The sequence below is a fragment of the Gracilinanus agilis genome, chromosome 2 (assembly GCF_016433145.1).
Source record: "Gracilinanus agilis isolate LMUSP501 chromosome 2, AgileGrace, whole genome shotgun sequence".
NCBI classification, from domain to species: domain Eukaryota; kingdom Metazoa; phylum Chordata; class Mammalia; order Didelphimorphia; family Didelphidae; genus Gracilinanus; species Gracilinanus agilis.
The window spans coordinates 383,456,533-383,481,032 of record NC_058131.1 but is presented as its reverse complement, the minus strand read 5'-3'; the positions used below and the strand labels follow the sequence as shown (position 1 = coordinate 383,481,032).

Below are 24,500 nucleotides of genomic sequence, written 5' to 3'. Positions count from 1 at the left end.
GAGGTCCTAGGTTCAAACCCGGCCTCAGCCACTTCCCAGCTGTGTGACCCTGGGCAAGTCACTTGACCCCCATTGCCCACCCTTACCACTCTTCCACCTATGAGACAATACACTGAAGTACAAGGGTTAAAAAAAAAAATATATATATATATATATAAATATAAATAAGAGAAGACATATAAGAGAATAATGGCAAGTAGAAAAAGGAACAGACAAACAAGACAGTTGGATGCTATTGTGTTCAAATCTAATACACACTTTAAAAAATTTTTTAAATAAAAAATAAAAGTTCACATCATATATAATTCTCTTTTCTATTCTTTTCATTTTGAAATGTTCATGATAAAAAAACATTTTTAAATAAAGAAGATATATTCATGGGAAGAAATCCAAGGACTCAAGCAGGAAACATGATAAAAGAACATTTGAGTGAAGATCAATATAGGCAGGAACAGAAGCAATATTGTCATTGGCATATGCCATGGACCACCTGGACAAAAAGAGGAAATGCATAAGGACATCTTGGCAAAGAGTCATGACATAGCTGTGACAGGGACTTCAATTATTTAGACATCTGCTTGTTCTCTCTCTCCCCTCCTTCCCTCCCTCCTTCTCTCTCTACCTCTCTTTGTTTCTATCTCCCTCTGTCTCTATCTCTGTCCATCTCTGTCTCCATGTTTCTCTTTTTCTGCTTCTTTATTATCTTTCTAATCTGTCTCTCTGTGTCTCTGTCTCCTTCTTATCTCTATTTCTCTGTCTCTGTCTCCCAAAAGCAGAACAACTAACTTCTTGATTTCCTTTAATGATCACCCTGCAAAATATGTGGGATTTATGGTTAGATTTGATTTAAGGGAATGGGGAGATTTAGGCAAAAGAAGAATAGGGAGCAAAGAGCAGATGAGAAAATGATAGCTGTGATGTAGCAAAATGTAATCTCCTTGGAAGCAGGCACAGGTTTTTTCATCTTTGTCTTTGTATTCTCAACATTAAGCATGGTGTCTTGCACATAATTGGCATTTTAATAAATGCTTGTCAAATTGAATTAAGTATTTGAAGGGTTATCCTGTAGAAGGGGGACTGTTCTTCTTGGCACCAGAGGTAATGAGAAGAAGAAGAAGGGGAAGGTGCAGAGGTAGATTTAGACTTAGTAAAAGAAATAATTTCCTAACAATTAGAGGAATGAGCTGACTTGGAAAGTACTGGATCTGTCTTTGTTTCTCTTTCTACCTCTGTCTGTTTCTCTGTGTCTGTAGCTGTGTCTCTGTCTCTCTCTCCCAAAAGCAAAACAGCTAATAACTTCTTGGTTTCCCTCAATGATCATTTTATGCTTTGAAATGTGTGGAATAAGTAGGAACTTCAAGAGAGGTCTTCAGGCAGAAGCCAGATTATCATTTGTTGGGCAGGTATTCAGACAGCTAAGGTGTGGGATAAAGGACCAGCTTTGAAATCCTGTGATATTATGTGGTGCCAGATGAGAGATGCAACGAGAGCTATGAGATCTCCGGAGAACAATATATCCCTTTAAGCTAGTGTTATCAAGCACTTCATACCTTGGCAGGTGGGATTTTCTCCCACTCAACCTAATATTCTCAAGCAATGAGAGCTTCCTGGTAAGTGTTCCTTAGGAAAGAAGTTTAGTTACCCAACCTGATTTCTACATGAAAAGGATTATATAAGTTGTTCCAACCTAAAACACACTATCCCTTCTCCCTATTCCTTCTTCTTCATTTCCCTAATAAATAGCTATTCCAAGAACTAAATAACATTAATAGCAAACATCAAAAGGATTAGTAAGATATTAAGCTAAAAAGATGTCTAGTTTTAATTCATCTCTTAAAGTGTTCAAGTATCCCAGGGTTTCAACAATAAATCAATAAACATTTATTAAATTCCTACTATGTCCTAGGTGCTGTGCATAATGGGAACTAACATCAGTGGAATAGGCGTAAAGAGTAGACTGGTGATTTAATTGGCAAGAGGAACTCCCAGGTAAGGAAAATCCTTCTGCCAGTTCAAAAAAGCACATTGTCTGCAACTTATCATAATAGTGAGTTGCCTGGGGGCACTGCCTTTAAGTGATTGGCTCAGAATCCTAGAACCAATATGTTCAAGATGGGATTTACACTTAGACCATCAAGGGCACTTCTCTATTTGCTATGCATCTGTGTGATCCTAGACAAGTCACATAACATCTCAGTGACCCAGACAATTTCCTAAGACGAGTATTAGTTACAGGAAAAGTGCCACCTGAATTGGTAGAAGGAGTTCCTGGAATCAGTGAAACTACAGGTCCAATGGCAGCAGCATCTCACAACAAAACTGTTTACTATCGTGTGGAACTGAGTTAGTGCATTTCCAATGTACTCTGCCCACCACTCTCGGTTAGGTCCATGTTCATACCTTTGCACGGGGTCACACCCCCATCCCTAAAATGTATTCTCACCTCTGTCTCCACAGATGCTTCTGAAAATCCCTTCCTGACCTTCTCAGTCCCGCTACCTCATGTGCAATTACCTTGTATTTATTGTTCATTTATTCTATATATAACTGTATATATAGGGCTTCTGGGTAGTGTGGTAGATAGAGTACCAGGCTTGAAATCAGGAAGATTCATCTTTCTGGGTTCAAATCTAGCCTCAGACACTTATTAGTTATTTAACCCTAGGCAAATCAACAACCTAATTTGCTTCCATTTCCTCATCTATAAAATGGGCTGAAGAAGGAAATGGTAAACACTTCAAGATCTTTGCCAAGAAAATGTCAAGTGGAGTCACAAAGAGTCAGACACAACTGGAAACAACTAAACAACAAAAATGTGGTCGTATGTCTATATATGTATAGATGCGTATATTCTATGTGTGCATATACCTGTGTATGTATTCTGATAGAAGATAAACTTGAGAAGAGGAATTCTTTTTATATGTATATAAAAGAATTCACATATATATAATATATATTTAATATATAAAATTCATAGGTGTGTATATGTGTATATATGTGTATATACATGTGTGTATATACACATATATATGTCCCTAGCAGCTAGTATAGCACCTGGCACTGAGTAGGCATTTGAAATGTTTATTGATTGCTATTTACCATACCTTCAGACAAATGATCTATGATGACCATCTATGTCGATTCCAACTTCAGCCCCTCCCTGACAATATCTCTGCCTGTTGACTGTCTGTCTATCTGTCTTTCTCTCCTTTGCCCTTGAATTGCATAGAGAACGGAAGGATGGGAAACCCTCAGTATTCTCATTGAAAAGACAACGGAAGGGAGAAGGGATGAGTCACCGGATTTTCCCTAAAGAGCTTCGTCTCTCATGGGGCAGTATATCACACTCAGTTCACAGCCCTAAGGACCCTGTTTGGTTTCAGTACTAGGTTGTAAATCATGAATGAGCCAGACCTTCCCTTGTCCTTCTCCTCTCCTCAGGGCTAAGTAATTAATTAGTCAGTAATATAATTCTGCCAGGGGAAGACAAGAAGAATTGAATGTGGCTAAAGATACCTTGTTCAAGAATCTCAGTTTAAAAAGAAAAAAGAAAAAAAAAAAAAGCTTAGTCTTTGACATTCCCCTTCCCATGAATCATTCAGAACTACAGAAAGGAATGAAAAATTGGGTAGGGCCCAGAGAAAGACAAATACCCTCCTATCAAATGTTACCATACTGAATCATTTCCATGCTGGAAGCTTGATTCTGAGAGTGATGTCATTGCTGGTGTTGGAGGGCTCTCCTCTGGGGATAGTCAAATGCAATATGGATCTGTAGAGTCTGAAGCTGATCCCAGAAATCTTAGGGCTGTTATTTTCCAGTGTTGATTTAGTGCGTGCTGTGACAGTGGCAGAGCTATAACTAATAGATTTTAACCACAGAAAGTGATAGCAAGGGATGCTCTCCTAAAGTGTGACCCAGGAGGAGGAAGCATACCTCAAAACCTTTGGCAGTTTCTACACTGCTGAAAGGACTGGCCACAAATGAGAAAGCAAGACTCATATGAAATACACTCCTGGAACATTGTAAGGATTCTAGGCTCCTGAAAAGGAAGAAGGCATGATCTGAGATGGTGTTACCCATGCCCTATAAATTTCCCAGCCTAGAGCAAAACTCAGATGACCTCACACTTGCTACAGCTCTTGATCTATCCCTAAGTTGCTGATAAAATCAAAATGGCTCTCCCATTCTTGCTTCTTCCAGGTCCCCAGGATGCAAACTAAATCAAGTCAGGGGACAGCTGGGTAGTTCAGTGGATTGAGAGCCAGGCCTAGAGATGGGAGTCCTAGGTTCAAATCTGGCCTCAGGCACTTCCCATCTTTGTGACCCTGGGCAAGTCACTTGACCCCCATTGCCTACCTTTACCACTCTTCTGCCTTGGAGCCAATACACTGTACTGGCTCTAAGACAGAAGGTAAGGGTTTTAAAAAAAAAAAAAAAAACTAAATCAAGTCAGCAAAGAGAGAGGGCTGAAGATCAAGCAGCTGTCTCATTTCTTCAAGCCAACATTTCTACTCCCAAAGATATCATATACTAGGCTAAAGGAAAAGTCCAGTGTCTATGGAAACCTGACTACACCACATGGTTCCTTTCTAAACAGGACTCTTGATATTCTGGTCTTTGGGGAGTTCTTGTCTCTTAATGCACAGTGGTATTGTTTTTCTAACCAATGACTCAAAAGAAGAAAAATTAGGAGTTGGAGAAATCACTACCAAACTTTTTGAGCCAGTAATCACAGGACTAAGCAGATATTCTAAGGAGATCAGAATCAGAGGAGAAGCTCCCATGCATACAAAAAAAGATTTATAGCAACACTTTTTGCAATACCAAAAATCTGAAAGGAATTTTGGGTGACTGTATCGGAGAATGGATGAACAAACTGGGTATATGGATGAAGGATCCAGAGAAACTTGGGAAGAAATTTATACATTAAAGCAGAGCGAAGTAAGTAAAACCAGGAGAATAATTCATCCTACTACCCTAATGATGTAATAGAAAACAACACTGAAATCATTCTAAACTCTGACCAAAGTAGTGACCACCTGGGGCTTCATAGGACTGAAGATGACACATGCCTCTTAGCAGAAAGGCAGCAAATAGAGAATGAGACGTAAAATTTTAGATGTGGCCAAGAGGTAGAACTTTTGGGAAATGGCAATGATATGAGAGAGAAAACTATCAATAAAGCATTTTTAAAGTGTGGGGAGGGAGAAAACCAATCTCAAAAATAAAATGAAACAGAAAGCCTTCCAAAGCATAACTTTTGGCAAGGTTGAATGTAAAGATGTCAGTCATGTTCTTGGCATAGGAGATAAGAGTGTAAGACTTGGGAGTCAAAGAACTGGGTTTCAATTCCTCCTCGGGGACTTATTACTATATGACCTTGGGGAAGTCCCTCAATTTCTCTATGCTTCAGGTTCCTCATCTGTAAAATGAAGAGGTGGGACTCAAAGACCTCTATGGTGAGATATATACATAGATAGATAGCTATAGATATAGGTATAATATATATTTATTATATATACATATATAATTTTGTTTTAAGTAGCAGATTAGGGGGTCAAGACCAGGAATGAAGGCAATTGAAATTGAGGTAGAGAGAGTGGACTGGAAGAGTAGGGACAGTTGGAAGGAACAGAAATCACAATTAAGTTGAAGAATAGGCTTCATGAGCATGAAAAAGTCAAAGAGAAGGGTAGGAGCACAAGTATAATTTCAAAGTTCCAGATCTTGGAGGTGGTGCAGTTGTGAGACAGTAAAGGTCTAAGATCTTACTACGGTCTTTGAAAGCTAAAGAAGCTAAGGAGAGTTGATGGAGCCCATTTCCATCAATATGGCCGAGACCACCTTGTAATGAGATCATTGGAGTTCTTCAGGAATTAAACTCCTTCAGATGAGGGCTCAAGAATACCCATGTTTTAGCCAATTCCACTCTAATGTGAGGTTGACCATAGAATATAGAGCGATAATACTTTTTAATTTGGATGTGTCCTTATATAAAACAAGAAATTGTTATGATTATTCTATTAAAAGTAGGCTCTTTACGCCTAAAATATCTGAATTATTGTGTGTACCTAGAGATAGATTTATATTTATATTTTTTATTTATGTATATTATTTTATTCATATATATATTTATAGAGGAGACCTTCCCTCATCTTTTCTACCATGTTCTAGATGGCAAAGGAGATTTTAAAAAATATGAAAGAAACAAAAGGAAAGGCTACTTAATCCCCACTGTTTAGCATCAATGGGAAAAAATTTAATCCAGAAATAATCTGCAGAGCCTCTTTTCTTACCTCTGCATAATCTGCTACCAGGTAGAGTTCCACATACTTCGTAGACTGTAAATCTTCCCTCCGGACCTAAGCAAAAGGCATAAAATGGGTCAGAATCACAGTAGAATTTAGCATCATTTCAAAAGAAGTGCTCAGCAATGGAATCTGGAACTTTTGTGCTCATTGTACTTGGGTTTCTTACACCTCCTCCTTCCTCCTGGTTACTAATGGGGAACATGCTGAGATGTTAGCACAGACATCAAACCATAAGATTTAGAGTTGGAAAGGACTTTAGAGATCATTTAGTCCAACCCCTTCATTTTACAAACAAAGGCATGGCAGTCCAGAGAGGTCGACTGTCTTCTCTGAGGTCACACGGGGTGGCAGAACATTTTGACTGACTACAAAGGCAGTGTCCTTGACACTATAGTCTGGCTGCCAGTCCCCGTCAAGTGGAAGGGTTTAAAGTAAATGCAACTTAAACTGTAATTACTTTTTTTCCCACCACCAACTGTCCCCTATCCAAAAAGAGAGAACTACAAAGAGAGAGAGAGACAGAGAGAAAGAGAGACAGAGACAGAGACAGAGACAGAGAGACAGAGAGAGAAGCAAGTAACACCAGAGAAACCAGCACCTTACATCTGAACTAAACACAAACAGGAGAGAAAAGAGCACTCAGTTCATATATTAGCTACTTAAATGTGAGACCTTAAGCAAGTCATCAAACTTCTCTGGGCACCAATTCTTAATCTTGGAAAGTGAAGGTATTTAACTTTTTAAATTCCTTTTAACTCTAAATCCATGATTCTTGGCTCCTACTCTTGGGAACTTTCCAATTAGGACTTCTCACTTCTGTCAGGCAAGTTTAACTTTCACCAGAAGTCGAAGTGTGTCTACTCAGTTAAAGAACTATTCCCTGACTGTGTCCTCGAGATCAGAATCAGAGTTGTTGTGGGCACGTAGGATCTTGAGAATTCATCTGCTTCATTTAGAAATGAAACAACAGAAGCCCAGAGAGGTTAAAGACCACAGTAACAATGACCTAGTGGGGCAAGGAGGGATGCAGGACAACAATCCACCATCAATCCACCAGCTGCCAAAAAGGCCAATATCTGAAGCATGGAAAACGCAAATGGTCATCCAGCCAATGCCTCCTTTAGAGAGTGTACCTCCTGACTCCATGCCAATATCCTAAATATGGACCTTTGATACAAGCCCCTGTTCCTACCTCCTGCTCAGCCTTTTGATAATATTGTGAATTCTTTCCTGACTGTAAAATTTCTTGTTGATACTCTCGATTTCCAACTTCTTTCCCCAAAGTTTTTCCAACTGCCACCCAATTGCTAGCACTTTTTGCCTCTAGAAATTCCCTAGTGGGGAAGGGGAAGCACATGGAAATGTAAATTGTTTTCTTCCAAGGGTTGCATTACATGATAGGGTAGAATTCACACATCTGACAAGGTATATGAAGTCCAGGGAACTCAGCTTCGAAATGTGAAAGAGGCTCATACGATTGGGTGTGAATTCCTAGTCAATCACAACTGGTTCCCAAGTGTTCAAAATGCTGGATTAGGATTCATAAAGATCTGGATTCAAACCCTACTTCTGATACTTACTAGCTATGTGATCACGAGGAAATCACCTAATATACCTCTCTGAGCCTCAGCTTTCCCTAGGAGGAAGTTCAACTAGATGGCTTCTTAGATTCCAAAATCAGTTCCAAAATCTATGTTCTTCCCCACCAAAAGTACTTATTCCAATGTTACGTGCACATTCCACCATTCTAAGCAAGGCAGACTAGATCTCTCAAGGAATTTGTAACCAGAGACAGACACTGAAATTTAAAGCAGGAAGCACAAATGCCCACAGGCTAGTGAAAGGCTATTCACATCAATAAATATCTCTAGCTCCTATTTGGTGAATAAGACATTCCCATCTATAGAATAGATCAAGTTGGAATTTCAGAGAGGGAAAAGAATAAGGTGAGAGAGAAAGGACATTTTAGGTATTCTTTCCTTCTCTCTTTCCATTTCTTTATTCCTCCTTTTCCACTTGGTATCTGGAAGGCCACCTGTTTGCCCCAAGGTAAGGGTTCCAAAGCAGAGCAAGACATATTTCCATTCTAAAGAGTCACACCTCCCAGCAAGAGTCCAGCATCCCAGATTCAGCTGTGTAGAACTCACCCTGTGATGCCTCTTCTTGGCTTGGTTTGTGAACTGTAGAACCCAGTCCATGGCAGTGGGTTGAGAATGCTCATAACCACAACTTCCAGAAGGCAACTTGAGATGCTCCGATCTATAAATAAGGTGCTGGTCCTGCCCATTGGGCAAGGGTTCGATGATATAACTAAGGTTGCTGCTCACCACAATCAGACCTCTGTAGAAAGAAGCCAATACAAAGAAAAGTGCATTCAAAATTCAGGACAATCCTAATACCAAATTTTCACCCTATCCAAGAATCCAAAGACCCTCCAGAATCTCAAAGATGCATATTGCAATCTAAAAAGATAACTAAAATGAGGCATAGCCTGGAGTCATATCTTTGATATCATAAATAATTAGTGTGGTATCAGGAAAAGGTATCACTGGACTAGCAAACAGGAGAGTTGGTTTCTGGTTACAGTTCTGCCTGGTGTAACCCAGATCTTGCTTAGCCTTTTTATGCCTCATTTTTCTCATCTTAAAAATGGAAAGAATAATTCCTGCCTCCTCCAAACTCAGAGGATGGTTCTAAGAAGCAAATGTGAGACATGATACAAAAGTGCTTATCCAGATCGATACCAAATTCTCTTTCCTACAGAGTAACTAAGCCTCTGGGAAGGGCCCCAACCCTCCCAGAGAGGAATATCAGGCTTTTAGAGGTCAGCGGTGTCGAGCCAACAGCAATTCCCAGATCTTGTCCCAGGCTAATTTCATTCTGGTGCCAGGGAACCTGATCATTATCATGGGCTGGTAGCCAGGTCTGTCTCACCCAACCAGCAATAACTGCCTCTCCCCACAGCAAAAGCCCAAGGCTCCCTCTCTCCCTTTCCTAGCTGAAGGGCAAAAGCCAAGGTTATATCATTAACCCGTGGTGTTTTCTCAGGCAGGAGAACTAAAAAGCAGGAAAGGACAGAGGGAGGGGAACTGATCTGAGCATCCTGTTGTCTGAGTAATCTTCCCAATCCTGCTCTCGAAAGAGTACCAGCACAAGAGCATGTCTGACCAGTTCCTGTACCTCAATTTCCTTGGCTGTCTGGAGAATTGGAAATGCAGAACCACTCTAGACAAACTTAAGCAAATAACCATTCCTGCTTCTAGGACACACTGATATGGGACAGGGGAGGGAAAGGTATTAGCACCAATCCAAATTAGTAGAATCATAGTATAGATTAGATTAGATAAATATTTACAGCAGATCAGGAATCTTACTTATGGACTTTGTTGCTATTCAGTTGTTTCAGGTGTGTCAAATTCTTTGTGACCCCATTTGGGGTTTTCTTGGCAAAGAGGATGGAGTAGTTTGCCATTTCCTTCTCAAGCTCATTTTACAGATGAGGAAACTGAGGCAGACAAGGGTTAAGTGACTTGCCCAGGGTCCCATAGCTAGTCAGGTTTTCTTGACTCCAGGCCTGACTCTTTATTCCTTGTACCACCTACCTGCTCTATCACAGACTTTAGTGTATAATGAAACTGAAATTGGGTCACACATTAAGTCATATCAGTCATTTATACCTTAATGAGAATGAATTTGCCAGATTCTTCTCAAAGAATAGGAATTGATAGGAAGAAAAGAGATGAGGACACTCAGGAGAGGAAAATGTATCAAGTATATGGTAAATGGGGGAAAGAAGAAAGAAGATATACAAAGTGGATTTGGAAGTTCTAAGACAGTGATTCCCAAAGTGGGTGCTACCATCCCCTGGTGGGTGCTGCAGTGACCCAGGGAGGCGGTGATGGCCACGGGTGCATTTATCTTTCATATTAATTGCTATTAAAATTTTTAAAAATATTCATTTCCAGGGGGCTAAGTAATATTTTTTCTGGAAAGGGGGCAGTAGGCCAAAAAAGTTTGGGAACCACTGATCTAAGATCAACTTATTAATGTACCATTTATCTGAGAGACAGTCATTATTTGGAGTTCACACTTTTCCCAAAGATGGGAGAATATGAAGGGAAGTAAAAGAGATGTTGATTGGCACTATGTGACTCTACATGACCCTATCAACTTTTGTCCATTGGGTTTTCTTGGCAAAGATACTAGAGTGGTTTGCTGTTCCTTCTCCAGTGTGTCCTCAACCTTTTTTTTTTTTTTTTTTACAGATGAAGAACTGAGGCAAATAGGAGTTAAGTGACTTGCCCAGGGTCCCACAGCTAGCAAGTGTCTGAATTCAGATTTGAACTCAGATCTTCCTGACTCCAAACTCAGTGTTTTAGATGGACAAACTACAGCCCAAGGGCCAGATGCAGCCCCCTGAAATGTTCTATCTGGCCACAGGACATTATTCCTAATCTGCCGAATACAATGAGTAGGATATAATACAATGAAACTTCAAAAGAGTTGCCTTAGAAACAGACTGACAGATGAGCATTTCCTTTCCTTTGGCCCCCTCTTGAAAAAGTTTGTCCATCACTGCACTATACCGTCAAGAAGAGGGAGCAGTATGTGCTATTCCAAGAACCTCTCCCAGGAGGTAGAAGGGATTTACTGATTCTGCATCATGGCAGTAGCTAAGCTTCCCACCATACTTATTCACTCTCAGCACCATAACATGATGGGCAAAAAGAACACTACATTTTTGGGAATCAGAAGATCCGGGCTTTAGTACAGGCTGTGACATTTACTAGGTGTATGGTCCTGGCCACACCTTATATCTCTGTGATTCTCTGTTTTCTCATCTATAAAATGAAGATAATAATTTTCATCTCACAGGGTGTCAGAAAAAACAATATATGTAGCAAAGGAATACTCTTGAGTTACACAGACCTCAGTCTCAGTTTTCTCAAAGGCAAAATGGGAGGAGGAAACAATACTTACACTCTAAGTCCAAGGTCTATGTGAGGACAACTCTGCAAAGCTAAAGATGCCACAGTAATGAGTATTATTATTTGTACTATTGCTGATTCCATTATAGAGTACACAGCAACTAGGTGAAGCAGTGGATAGAGTGTCAGGAAGATTTATTTTGCTGAGTTCAAATGGAGCCTCAGACACTTCCTGGCCATATGGCCCTAAGCAAGTCACTTAACACTGTTTGCCTCAGTTTCCTCATCTGTAAAATGAGTCAGAGAAGGAAATGGCAAACCACTCCAGTATCTTTGCCAAGAAAGCTCCAAATGGGGTCATAGAGTCAGCTGTGACTGAACAACTGTAGAGCACTATTAGAAATTGGGACCTCTCAAGGTGGAATACACCTTCTAGACCTTCTCTCCCATTGCTGCCCGAACCTACCTCTCCCCATCCCAACAACCTCCCTCCTAGGCATGTTTGTTATCGCAGAAATACCAGGGACAAGAGCCAGGCTTTGCCCTCTACCAATGGCTTTGACCTTGAGAGAATTCCTCCGAATCTTCCTCCCAGAGCCCTTTCCTGCCGCAGTACCCATTTAGCTCAGCTACTCTTCCTCCTGAACACAAACCAGTTGTTTATTCAATTAGGAGATTCAGTTGATCTAATTTGCTCAATATTAGTGCTAGCAGACAGAGATTGGGCAAGGGAGAGAAAAGGGAGCCAGGCCTCCGGGCAGGCGGGAGACCTCGCACACCATCTTTCATCATTAAGCACTCTTTGAAAATGAAATCCTACAGAATGAATCCAAATGGGGCCTTGGAAGCCATGGACATGGGCACTGGTGCTACTATTCACGTTGAACCTCTGTCTGGCTGGGAAGCCAAGGATCTACACTATACATTTAGGCATTCTTAACCTCATCCTTGGGTTATCCATGTCACCTTATCTTTAATGAATAGCAAGGACAGTCTTCAAGGAGAAAAAGAGGGACAAAAGGACAGTATGCATCCTCGAGTGTACACAGAAAGGAGGACCTCTGCCTTATCTTGGTGAATGACGAAAGGTGCTTCTCACGGAACTAATATGAGACTCAAGTCTTTGTTTTTTTTAAATACCAGTTGCAAAAGCCACTTTTACAGTTTCTCCATCTCTACTTCCACTCTTTAGCTCTTTTCTCAATCAACAAAATTTTATAAAACCTCCACTGTATGCTAGGCACTGAGGATATAAAAACAAATGAAATAATTCCTGCCCCTTTCCTCCAAGGAGCTTACAGTTGACTTACTAGCTTTGTGAACTTGGATAAGTCACTGCCTGCCTCAGTTTCCTCATCTGTAAAATGAGGATAATAGTACCTGCTTCACAGAGTTGTTGTGAGAAGAAAATGAGATAGATTTGTAAAGCGCATCACAAATCTTAAAACTATATCAATCCTGATGATGATGATGATGATGATGATTGATGATGATGATGACAGCTGGGTGGGCAGAGTGACCAGGGCCAAGAGTTAGAAAGACCTAAGTTCAAATCCACCCTCAGATGCTTATTATCTTTGTGACTCTGGACAAGTCACTTAGTCTCTCTTTGTCCCAGTTTCTTTCTCTGTAAAATGGGGATAATAATAACACCATCTTGCCAGGGTTGTTGTGAGGATGCAATGAGATAATATTTATAAAGTACTTAGCACAGTGCCTGGCATATATTAAGTGCTATTTAAATGTTTGCTATTATTATTATTATTTTGGGAGGAAATAGTACATAAGTATCTAAGTAAATACATGAAAGCAAATAAAGGGTCATTTTGGAAGGGAGGCGCTACCATCTCCCCTCCAAAGGAGGACCAGAAAAAGTCTCCTGTAAGAGGTGACTTTTGAACTGAGCTTTGAATGAAACTAAGGATTTTAGGAATTGAAGGTGAGGAGGGAGTACGTTCCAGACAGGGGGCAGCATATGCTCCTGGGTATCCTCAGTGGAAGGTAACCTCCAAATGGGCAAAGCTCAAGGTCTAGGGGCAGCTCGCTCAAAATAATAGTAAAAGCTAATATTTCTAGAAGGCTGACTATGTGCTAGGCACTGAGCTGGAGCCTTAATAATAACTGTCTTATTTAATCCTCACAACAACCCTGAGAGACAGGTGGCATTATCATCCCTATTTTACAGATAAGGAAACTGAGGCAAAGAGAGGTTAAGTGACTTGTGCAGGTCACAAAGCCAGAAAGTATCTAAGGTTTCTGTATCCACTGAGCCAACAGCTGCCCTCAGAAGCTTCCAGAGCCAGGCTGGTTCATAGTGGACCCACCCCAACAAAATGTCATGCCAACTTTACAGCAAACAACTCCAGGAACACTGGAGTTTAAGGCAGAAGATCCAAGTTCGAATCTTGGTTCTGATACTTGTTAGCTGTATGACTTTAGGCAAATCACTTACCCACTCTGTATTTCAGTTTATCTGGGAAATGAAGATTAATACTACTTGGTCTACCTACTTCACATTCCTGATGGGAGGAAATTGCTTTAAACTTAATAAACTATAGAAATACAAGCAATTTTAATTGTCCTTACAAAAGTATACAGCTGCCTGGCTGGTATGATTTAAGAGTGGGGAGGGCTTTCTCCATATTCATCTGCCATAGAGCCTACGTTTTTACTATTAAGAGATTCATTCTTTTTTGTTAAGAATAACATTTTCAAGGGATTTTCTTTTTAAAAAGAATAACAAAATCTCATGCTAGATCACAATTATATATGTGCATACATGTGTATTGCATGTGTATATCATATACATAATATACAAGTCAATTTATGGTTTACAGAGTAAATGAAGGCAATACAAATGAAAAATAGCTAGCATTTATGTAGCACTTCAAGGTTTGCAAAGCACCTTATAAATATTATCCTATTAAATCCTTATAACAACCTTGAGAGAAGTTTTTTGCTTTGGGTTTTTGTTGTTTTTTTTTTAACAGAGAAGGAACTGAAGTAGACAGAGGAATGAGAAAAAACCAACAGGTTTGGCAATTAAGAAATCATACCTTAAAACCTTGAAACCAAAACCTATGGAGTTATAACGACCAAGTTTAGCCCAAAGAAGGAATATGAAAAGGCACCTCCACCACTCTATGCAGAAACAGGATATTATATATAATGTCAGGTTTTCTTGATCAGTTGTTTAGTTTTGCTGAACTTTCTTTTTCTTTTTAGCTTTTTTCATATTTTTTTTTTAAAGATGGCTCTCAGGGAGACTGAGAGAAGACTATACAGTAGGGAATAGAAGTAATGTAAAAAAAAGATATCAAAAACTTGTATTTTTTTACAAAAGGAAATTGTTGCCCTTTTAGAGAGCAGTTTCAGTTTATTATGAGAGTGGAAGCCAGATTTGCAAAGGGTTGAGGAATAAATGAAAGGAGAGGAAGGGAAGGTAGAAAGAGTAGACAATTTTTTTCTAGGAGTTTCAGGAAGGAAAGAGAGATATAGGATAACTTGAGAATGTGGGAGGGTCTAGGAAAGAGTTTGTTTGTTTTTAAGATAACAAGACTTAGGTATATTTAAAGACAACTGGGAAAGAACCAGAGATAGGACAAGGTTGAAGATTAGAGAAGGAAATTTAATTGTGAAAGGTCAATCTGCTGAAGATTGAAGAGGTTATGATTAAGAACTGGGCAGCTAGTGGGCACGGTAGATAGAGCACCAGGCTGGGAATCAAGAAAACATCTTCCTAAATTCAAATCTGGCCTCAGATGTTTCTTAAATGTGTCGCCTTAGGTAAGTCATTTACCCCTATTGGCCTCAGTTTCCTCATCCATAAACTGAATTAGAGAAGGAAATGGCAAACCATTTCAAATATTTTTGCCAAGAAAACCCCTAAAGAGATCACAAAGAGTTGAATATGAGGAATTGGTCTTGGTGAGAGGAGAGTCTCATCAGAGACTGTAGAGAAAAAGGAAAGAGGCAGGGATAATATCAAGATTCTTCAAGATGTAGAGAAAGGGACAAGAGGAAGTACGTAGTAGGCACTCAATAAATATTGGCTGAATAGCATGGTATTGGTAAATCTTACATATTTCTTATAAGGGTTTTTAACTTGGGGCCCATGAAATTTTTTTAATCATTTGATGAGTCTATTTCAACATAATTGGTTTCCTTTGTAATCCTAGATATTCAATTTTATTCATTTAAAAGCATTCTGAAAAGTGGTCCATAAGCTTCACTAAGTTACCAAAGGGTCCATTATATCCACCCAAAAAAAGATTAAGACCCCCTACTCTCAAGAGACTAGTATAGATTAGAGGGGGGAATGATTAATTTAAAAGGACCAAGGCTTAAATCTTAAACTCCTACTACTTTCTACCTGCATGGCCTTGGACAAACCACTTAATCTCAGTTTTTTTGACTTACAGAAAGAGACTAAAAGACCTCTGATTTATTCTAGCTCAAGATCAATGACCCTGACTTCTCTGAACTCTTCATAATCTAGCACAGTAATGATCTATCCATAGTAAGAACTCAGCCATAGACGGTGAAAACTAATTGCCTCTTCCACGGGTTACTTATCCCAAGGGTCAATTCATTCCCCAAAAGATCCTATTTTCAATTTTAAATATAAATAAATATGTTTCTCAGAAAAGGAGCTATTTAGAAAAATAAGGTGAATATTGCATAATTATAATAGCCAAAGTTAGTTCCAGGGAGAAGTTGAGAAAGTGTACCCTATTTCTCTGCTCTCCAGAGACAAGAGATTATGGATATAGAATACTGAATCAACAGTTGGCCATGGCAGATGATTGGTTGGCTTTCTTGAGCCATTTTTTCCCCACTCTTTTTTATTGTTTGTTATAAGGGATGGTTCACTGGTAGGGGAGGGAAAAAACTTATATTTGGAAATAAAAATGATATAAAAACAAAAGCTACTGACAAAAACAAGATTAAAAGCAAAAGAGCAAGAGAAGGAAAGAGCTGCTTATCATGGACTGATAATTTTTCCTGGGAAAGGCTTCAGTTTTGCCATTCTAACTTTTCCACGCCCTTGTGGCAATCCTTGGCTTTTATTAAAATAGTCCTCATAAAGAGAAGTGAAAGTAATAGTGTCCAACAAGAGGACTCAAAAAAAAAAAAAAGGAAAGGTGGGAAATGAGTGAGGGTCTTTGGTAGAATTTGTCTCACCCACCCTGGGGATTTGAGGGAAAAGAAGGAAAGAAAAGGAAGACATTCCTGTTCTCTGTTCTTTGAGGGCCAGAATCCTCTCTTCCTTCTGATCTCTGAAACCAGAGCCATACGAAAGGGATAAGGAATGTGGACTTTGGTCCCCACAGGGAGTAAAAGGTGTTACTACTCTAATCAGAACCCTGAGCTGGGAAGGGCAGTTAAGGAATCTAATCCCGCCACTGGCTTGTTCTGAAATGGAACCCAAGCAAACCATTAATAAAATCTCCCAGCAGAGGAAGGCTAGGAGCCAAATCCTGCCAGCCAATATTTCCAGGGCCAAGAGCCAAGAAGCAAATGATAATAACACCACCTTCCATTTTTGAAACCTTTTCCAGTTTGCTCAGTGTCTTCCCATCCATTATCTATTTCAATCCAATAACCTGTGAGGTAGGCAGGGCAAGGATTATCTCATTATAGGCTTTTTTTTTTTTTAAAGGAAGCAAATGCTACAAGTTTAAGTATCTTGCCCAAGGCCACATGGATAGTGTCAGAGCTGAACCTCAAACTCAATCTACTGACTTCTTGAGTGCTTTTTCCATCCCTCTACACTGTAAAAGAAATAACCATTCCTCTTCCCGGTCCTGTACCTGCTATTCATCTGCCTCGCCTTGGAACCAGTCCTGGAAAAGGAGAGCTCAAGGGAGCCTAGCAACAGCCTCTGTGTCACAGAACAGGCCCCAAAAGAAATAGGGCGAACTCCTCCACACTTGTTTCAGAGGGCCTGAAGATTCCTTATAGTATAAATCAAGTCCATTTCCCCAAATCACAGGGAACATGTTTCTAGTGGAGGAAAAGCAATTGCTATGGAGATTTTCCATTACAGAGCTCCATTAATAAGACTCAGGGGCTAACCGTGGTGTTCTATGGGTTAGTACTGGGAGATGGGGAGCTGCTGCTGCAGCTGGGCTTCTCCACTGGGGTTAGCTTAGAGCTATTTGGCCCCAGACCCCTCGCTCTTAAACCAGCCGCACAGGAATAGTGTCTGGTCTGGAAGCACCGTTGGTTTCCTGGGGAGGAGAGAGGAGAGAGACAGAAAAGAATATGGGGGCAGGGAAGAAGGTAAGGACTAGCAGCCCCCACTGAGTTGGAAAGGCAAAGTGAAAACATATGGAAGCTTCAGCTGGTTTGCACACATTGTCAGGGCTCCTGGAATGATTTATAAAAGGCTTTGGAACCCAAGCCAAATTCCGGCAGCTCCTGCCAGAGTAGACAGAGGATAGCTAAAGAGAACCAGGTCACACCTGCATCTTCTCTTCTTCTGGGGAAGAAGCTTATTTATTGGAGAACCACAGGTGGCTGGAGCTTAGCCTTGGTTCGCCAATACACTGATTCAGTTTATGGGTTCAAGTCACTCGAGAAGATCTGGGGATCGTTTCATTCCAGCTCCTCGGCCAAACCTTGTTTCCTGACTGCTTGAATTCCCATTAGGGAGCTTCGCCAAACAGCATTAGGATGGAGACAGCCCTAAACAATCAGTATCCTATTTATAAACAAACATGTGGGGGTCACAATGTAGGGAATGAAGGATATGTCTCTTGTTTCAGAGCATGCAAGACAGGACAAAGCAACAAGCATTTAAGTGCTGCCTATGTGCCAGGCAGAAGTATGAACCATGGATATTGGATCAGTTCAACCAACACAGATAGGGGTAGCTGCCAGATGGGATTGATGGGTGACAAGGTGCCATATTGGAAGGGTGATCTGCAGGCAAGGAGCCATTATGCATTAAAAAAAAGAAAGGATGAGAAGGGGAAAGGGAAGAATTGGGGGCAAGGGGAAGAGGTTGAATAAGAGATTCTGGGAAGGGGATCAGCAGAGAAATGATGATGATGATGGTGATAATGATGATAAAGACATTCATCCTCTATTCAGCCACCATATTGAATTTCCTGAAGCCCAGGTCTGACAATATATACTCAATAATACTCCAGTGGTTTCCTGCCACCTCCAGAATCAAATAAAAATTTTCTGCTTGAGTGAAAGGAGCAGAACCAGGAGAACATTGTACACAGAGACTGATACACTGTGGTACAATTGAATATAAGGGACTTCTCTACTAGCAGCAATGCAAGAATCCAGAGCAAGGCTGAGGGACTTATGAGAAAGAAAACTAGCCACATTCAGAGGAAGAGCTGTGGGAGGAGAAACACAGAAGAAAAACAACTGCTTGAACACATGGGTGGATGGGGATATTATTGGGGATGTAGACTCTAAACGATAACTCTAATCTAACTATCAGTAATATGGAATTAGGTCTTGATCAATGATTTAAAAAAATTTCTGCTTGATTTTTAAAGTCCTTCATAACTAATTTCCCACTACCTTCTCAGTCTCCTTATATCTTAATGCCTTTCACATACTCTTTACTGGTCTCATAGCTGTGCTCAAACAAAGCATGCTCTCTCTCTGCTCCAGGCATCTGCTCTGACTGTCCTCCATGTCTAGAACACTCTCCCTCCTCATTTTCTCCTCCTCAGCTTCCTTCAAGTCCTAGCCACAATCTCACTTTCTATAAGAAGCCTTTCCTAATCCCTCTTAATTCTTATGCCTTCTCTCTGTTGATTATTTCCAATTTATCCTGTATATAGTTCATTTGGACATAGTTGTTCATGTGCCATCTCCCCAATTAGACCATGAATTCCTCTAAGGCAGGGAACATCTTTTTCTTGTCTTTGTATCCCCAGTGTTTAGCATGCCATCTGGCACATAGTAGGAGCTTAATAAATGTTTACTGATTAACATTATAATAATAGCTAGCATTTATATGAGGCAGGTTGATGGTCAGTAGATAGTGCTCCAGGTCTAGAGTCAGGAAGACCTGAGTTTAAATCTAGCTTCAGATTCTTATTAACTGTATGATCCTAAGCAACTCACTTAACCCTGTTGCCTCAGTTTCCTCATCTATAAAATGAGCTGTTGAAGAAAATGGCAAATGGCTCTAGCATCTTTGACAAGAATACTCCAAATTGAGTCATGAAGAGTTGGGCACAACTAAAAAAATGACTGAACAGCAGCTCTTATATATCACTTTACAGTTTGAAAAGTGCTTTATAAATACTATCTTATTCCGGCCTCATAATAACCCTGGAAGATAGGTATTATTATTCTTATTATTCCTGTTTCAAAGATGAGAAAACCAAGACAGAGAATAAATGATTTGTCTAGGATAATACAGTTACTAAGTGTTGGAGAATAGCTTTGAATTCAGGTCTTCCTGACTCCAGGTCCAGTGCTATGTACTACACCAGTTGTGTCAAACTCGATTAGAAATGGATTGGATCCCTGTAGACTGTATAGCTACTTAAAAAGCTACAAGTTAACATTATTTATGTTGTATTTCAGTTTTAATAATTTTGTTAAACATTTCCCAACTACATGTTAATCTTAAAGAAGCACTCTGCCCTTTGTAGCTCCGAGTCAGTTTGGTGCCTCTGCATTATATAGCTGCTTCTAAACTAAAGCTAAATGTTTCATTTTCTTTCCAAAGACCTCTCTGGTCAAGTCTTTCAGGTCAGTCTGTAAATTTTCTGGATTGGGTTGACTCTGTTCCAAGAGGAAGCCACTCAAGTCTTTATTTAAAGCAATAAAAATAGTCCAAAAAAGACCTGCCTATCTCTTAAAATCTAGCTTGAAAAGAGGCAATAGAGCTGCTCACAGAGGTATGAAGACTGGATTTAATACCTCAAAGACTGACTATGTAGTTGTGGACAAGTCAATGCCCTGACAATTCTCTAAGACTCAAATGTAGAAAAGGTTCTGACTTGCATGGGTAGAGGGAGATTGATTCCTCACTGGAAGAAGGGATCAAAACCAAAGAAATCACAGGTCTTTTTTCAGGAAGGAAGGAAGGAAGGAAGGAAGGAAGGAAGAGAGGGAGGGAAGGAAGGAAGGGAGGAGGGAGGGAGGGAGGGAGGCAGGGAGAGAAGGAGGGAGGAAGGGAGGGAGGGAGGAAGGAAGGAAGGAAGGGACAGAGGAAGGGAGGAAGGAAGGAAGGAAGGAAGGGAGGAAGGAAGGAAGGAAGGACAGGAGGCTTCAGTGGAATAATAGGATACCTGGAGGAAGAAGATTGGTCCATTCTCTACCACACCCTGAAATATGAATAGGGGGCCCAGATCTACTTACCTGATGCCTCTGCAAGTGCTGAGAGTAACACTGGATTGTTCTTCCTTTCTCACTTTCCCATGGTAAAAACAGTCATCCTGGAAGAATCAAAGAACTTGGTCAAGACAGAGAAAAGAAAGAAATGGTATCCAAAGACTTGTAATTCTACAAGTTTCATCCCTCTTCCTTAAGGATTTCCCTGACTAGTAGTAGTCAAGTACTTGGTTGAGGTCTGTGCACTTTTTTACTCTAAGTTATTTATTCTCATTCTAAATGTTCTATTACATGTTTTATCTCTTTTTTAAGTATTTCATTTTTTCCTCCTATTCTTGGAGTCCTTGTAGCCAATCCATTCTTTTTTTCCTGAGAATTACATGATCATTTCTTATAAAATTCAAAATCGATGTTTTGTTTTTATATTACAAACATTTATAGGTTGGCTCCATTTTATTAAAAAACCTCTTGTAGCAGACATGTAACAAACAAGACATTATATCATCTGAAGGTTGCATGTAATATCCCACATTTGTAGTACCCCTCACTTCTATTTTTTCTTTTATTTTCTTTTTTTAAATCCTTACCTTCTGCCTTAGAATCAATGATTCTAAGACAGAAGAGTGGTAAAGGCTAGGCAATGGGGGTTAAGTGATTTACCCAAGGTCACACAACTAGGAAGTGTCTGAGGCCAGATTTGAACCTAGGACCTCCCATCTCTAGGTTTGATTCTCAATCCACTGAGCTATTCAGCTGCGCCAGAAATTTATTTTCTCTTCCTCTGACCCTCCTAATTCTATTGGAAAAAAAGAGAGAAGAAAAGCAATTCCTTATGATAAATGCACATAATCAAGCAAAACAAATTTCCTCAACAGTATAAGATATATACACATATAATATTTACAGTGAAAGGAAAAGTGATGATGTAGTATGTTATCCATCTCCATACAAAGGTGGTGAATTTAGGTTTATATAATGAGACATTTAAGCTTCAGACCATAGCCTGGTGACAGAGCACTGCTAACTGGTCCACAAGTTGACTGAAATTGTAACTTTTATTCTTTTTGCAATATGCCCTCATCAACTGAGAAAAGCAACTGCAGATGGAAGATGAAGGCTATTTAGGCAGCAAAGCTATTACTAGAAGTTCTGGTGTCTGGGGCAAATTTATTGAATGACAGTTGGGTACAACCATACAAAGAGAAGTAATATCCAATTCCTTCCAAAAGTCTGGCTCCAATCACCAAGGAATGACCCATGACCCTTAACTGCTAACCCACTCATCAGTAGGAGACAGAACAGGAAGGGAAGGAAGGCAGAGAATTCAGGGATGAAGGTAAGTAAGTCCTAAGAAACATTCAGCAGTCAAGAATCATTGAGGTACAGTACTTGTGAGCATACTATCAAGGAGAGAAAATGTAACTCCCAAATTTCAACATCCTGATCCCCTTTCCCTAGTGATAGTTTTGTGGGAAATTATTTTCCCAGTTTGCATGGCAATTAGATTAGTTATCTTGGCTATAACCTCATTTTCATCTGGATTTTAAGATGCTGGCTATTGTGGTAAAATTCCTTCAACATCTGGGACTCATGTGTTTTTATTCCAATATACAATTCTAGCAGAGTTCTCTAGGAGAAAAAAAGCATCATGTTCTCTCCCTGTCTCTGTCTCTCTCCACCCCCATCCCCAACCGCTTCTTCTCAATTGATAATGGCATTATTAGCAATTCCTGCCCCTTAAAAAGAGAAAAGCGAAAAATAATAAAATCATTTTTAAAAAGAGAAAAGCTTGTCCCTAAGGAAATTATTCTTTCTCAATGGACAATCACCTCCATTCTTTAAAATCCTTCATTTAAGCTTGTCATCTTTTCAAAGCTATTGTACTATATGGTCTCTTCTCCCTTCAATGATTGAAATTCCAGAAAAAGTTATCTAAACCTGTTACTTATATTTCTTCAACTTCCACTCTCTACTTAACCCGTTGCAATTTGACTTTAAACATCATTCTTGACTGATACTACTTACTTCATGGTTACCAATAATCTCTTATAAATAAACCTAATGATTATTTTTCAGTTCCCATTACTTGGCATCTCAGAAACTTTTTAAAATGTCAACCACCCAGTCCTCCTAGACCCTCTCTCCTCCTTTGGTTTCCATAATATTACTCTCTCTTCTTCCTCAGTCTCCTTTGCTGAATCATCACCCACTTCCTAAGTAGCAGTGTCCTTCAACACTATCCAGAGCCTCTTCTTTCTCTTTGCTTTCTCTCAGTGATCTCATCAGCTCCAATAGGTTCTATTACCATATTTATGTAAATGGAATCCAGAATCATATATCTAGCTCTAATTTCTCTCTTGAGCTCCTGTCTCATTGTTGTTGTTCAGTCATTTCAGTATTGTCTGACTTCATGACCCTCTCTGGGATTTTCTTGGCAAAGATACTAGAATGCTTTGCCATTTTCTTCTCCAGATCATTTTACAGATAAGGAAACTGAGACAAAGAGGGTTAAGAGGCTTGCCCAGAGTCACACAGCTATTAAACATCTAAGGCTGGATTTGAACTCAGGAAGATGAAATCCAGCACTCTTATCCACTGAGCTACCTAGCTGCTCCAAGTCTCACATTGCCAACTACTTTATTAGATATCGCTACCTAGATATCCTATTGATATCATAATCCCACTGTGTCTAAAACAACACTCATTATATTACCCACAAACCCACTCTTCTTCCAAACTTTCTTATTTTGCTTAGGATGTTGTCATCCTTCCTAGTCACAGACCTTAGCAGCCTTAGAATCATCTTGGATGATTCCTTTTTCCTTACCTATCATATCTAATCAATTACTGAGATTTCTCAATTCTATTTCTATAACTTCTCTTACAGTCTTCCCCTTATTTCTATCCACAAAGTCACCACCACTGGACTACTAGAGTGACAAGAAAGTAGCACTATAAATGGAGCTGCTGGGATGCAGAACAAAGGTGAGCTCCACCATCCACCTCTAGTCTTACTAAGTAAAGATTTAGAGAAATATGAATGACATCACTAAATACACCCAATTTTATCACCCCAATCCAAATATCAGGAATATCTGAGAGTATTGCTACTGAAAGAATTGCCTTTCTGTGGCAAAAAAAAAAAAAAACAAATAATGAATCTAAAAAGATAAATTGGACTTGACTCTAGCTAAGTTGACTGAGTGTGGCAATGCATTTGACACACAAAAGAGCTAAAACAGCCATAAAGCTATGCATGATTTATGAGCCTATGAGTTCACAGAAGAACTGTAACCAATCACTTGCACCAAAGTGCCCAATTAGAAACTTAATTTCAATCTATCACCAATGGATGGTACTATTTTGGGAAAAAAGAAGCAAGCGATGGCATCAGCAGATCTGTAGGCAAGTAGCAAGCAGTTTTATAGGCAGAAAGATGCTGCAGTAGGAGCATGCAGGTGTACCTCCTATACATAGGGGTTTCCATATAATGGACCTTAATAGTCTATGTCAGTGATAGTGAACCTTTTGGAACTGTGCCATGCCCCACCACTCGTCCAGACTGTGTGCCATGCCCTACCAACTAGGTGCCATGCTTCCTGCAGTGCCCCACCCACCCCTGTGTTCAGGGGTGGGACCAGGGAGGCTCCAGTGCCCATACCCTCCTCCCCTTGCATTTTCAGGGCAGAACCAGGCTCCCAGCCAGCCAAACCAGGGGCCTGTGTGTGCTCACAGGAGGTCTCTGTGTGCTATCTTTGGCATGTATGCCATAGGTTCACCATCACAGGTCTATGTTAATGAAATGTATTTTGTCTGAATCAATGAATTCTCTGGTTTGGTATGGAAGGAAGGAAGGAAGGAAGGAAGGAAGGAAGGAAGGAAGGAAGGAAGGAAGGAAGGAAGGAAGGAAGGAAGGAAGGAAGGAAGGAAGGAAAGA

General features: G+C 40.0%; 1 protein-coding gene across 1 annotated transcript in view; it reads right to left on the bottom strand.

Annotated features, from left to right (window-relative positions):
• Positions 1–24,500, bottom strand: part of ADAM19 (ADAM metallopeptidase domain 19) — a 126,141-nt gene that overhangs the window by 44,327 nt on the left and 57,314 nt on the right. Inside the window, exons 5-7 of the mRNA XM_044659849.1 lie at positions 20,591–20,667; positions 8,462–8,654; positions 6,300–6,365 (exon numbers count right to left, since the gene is read on the bottom strand). Coding sequence (XP_044515784.1) covers positions 6,300–6,365; positions 8,462–8,654; positions 20,591–20,667 — 336 coding nt within the window. The remainder of the gene's footprint in view (positions 1–6,299; positions 6,366–8,461; positions 8,655–20,590; positions 20,668–24,500) is intronic.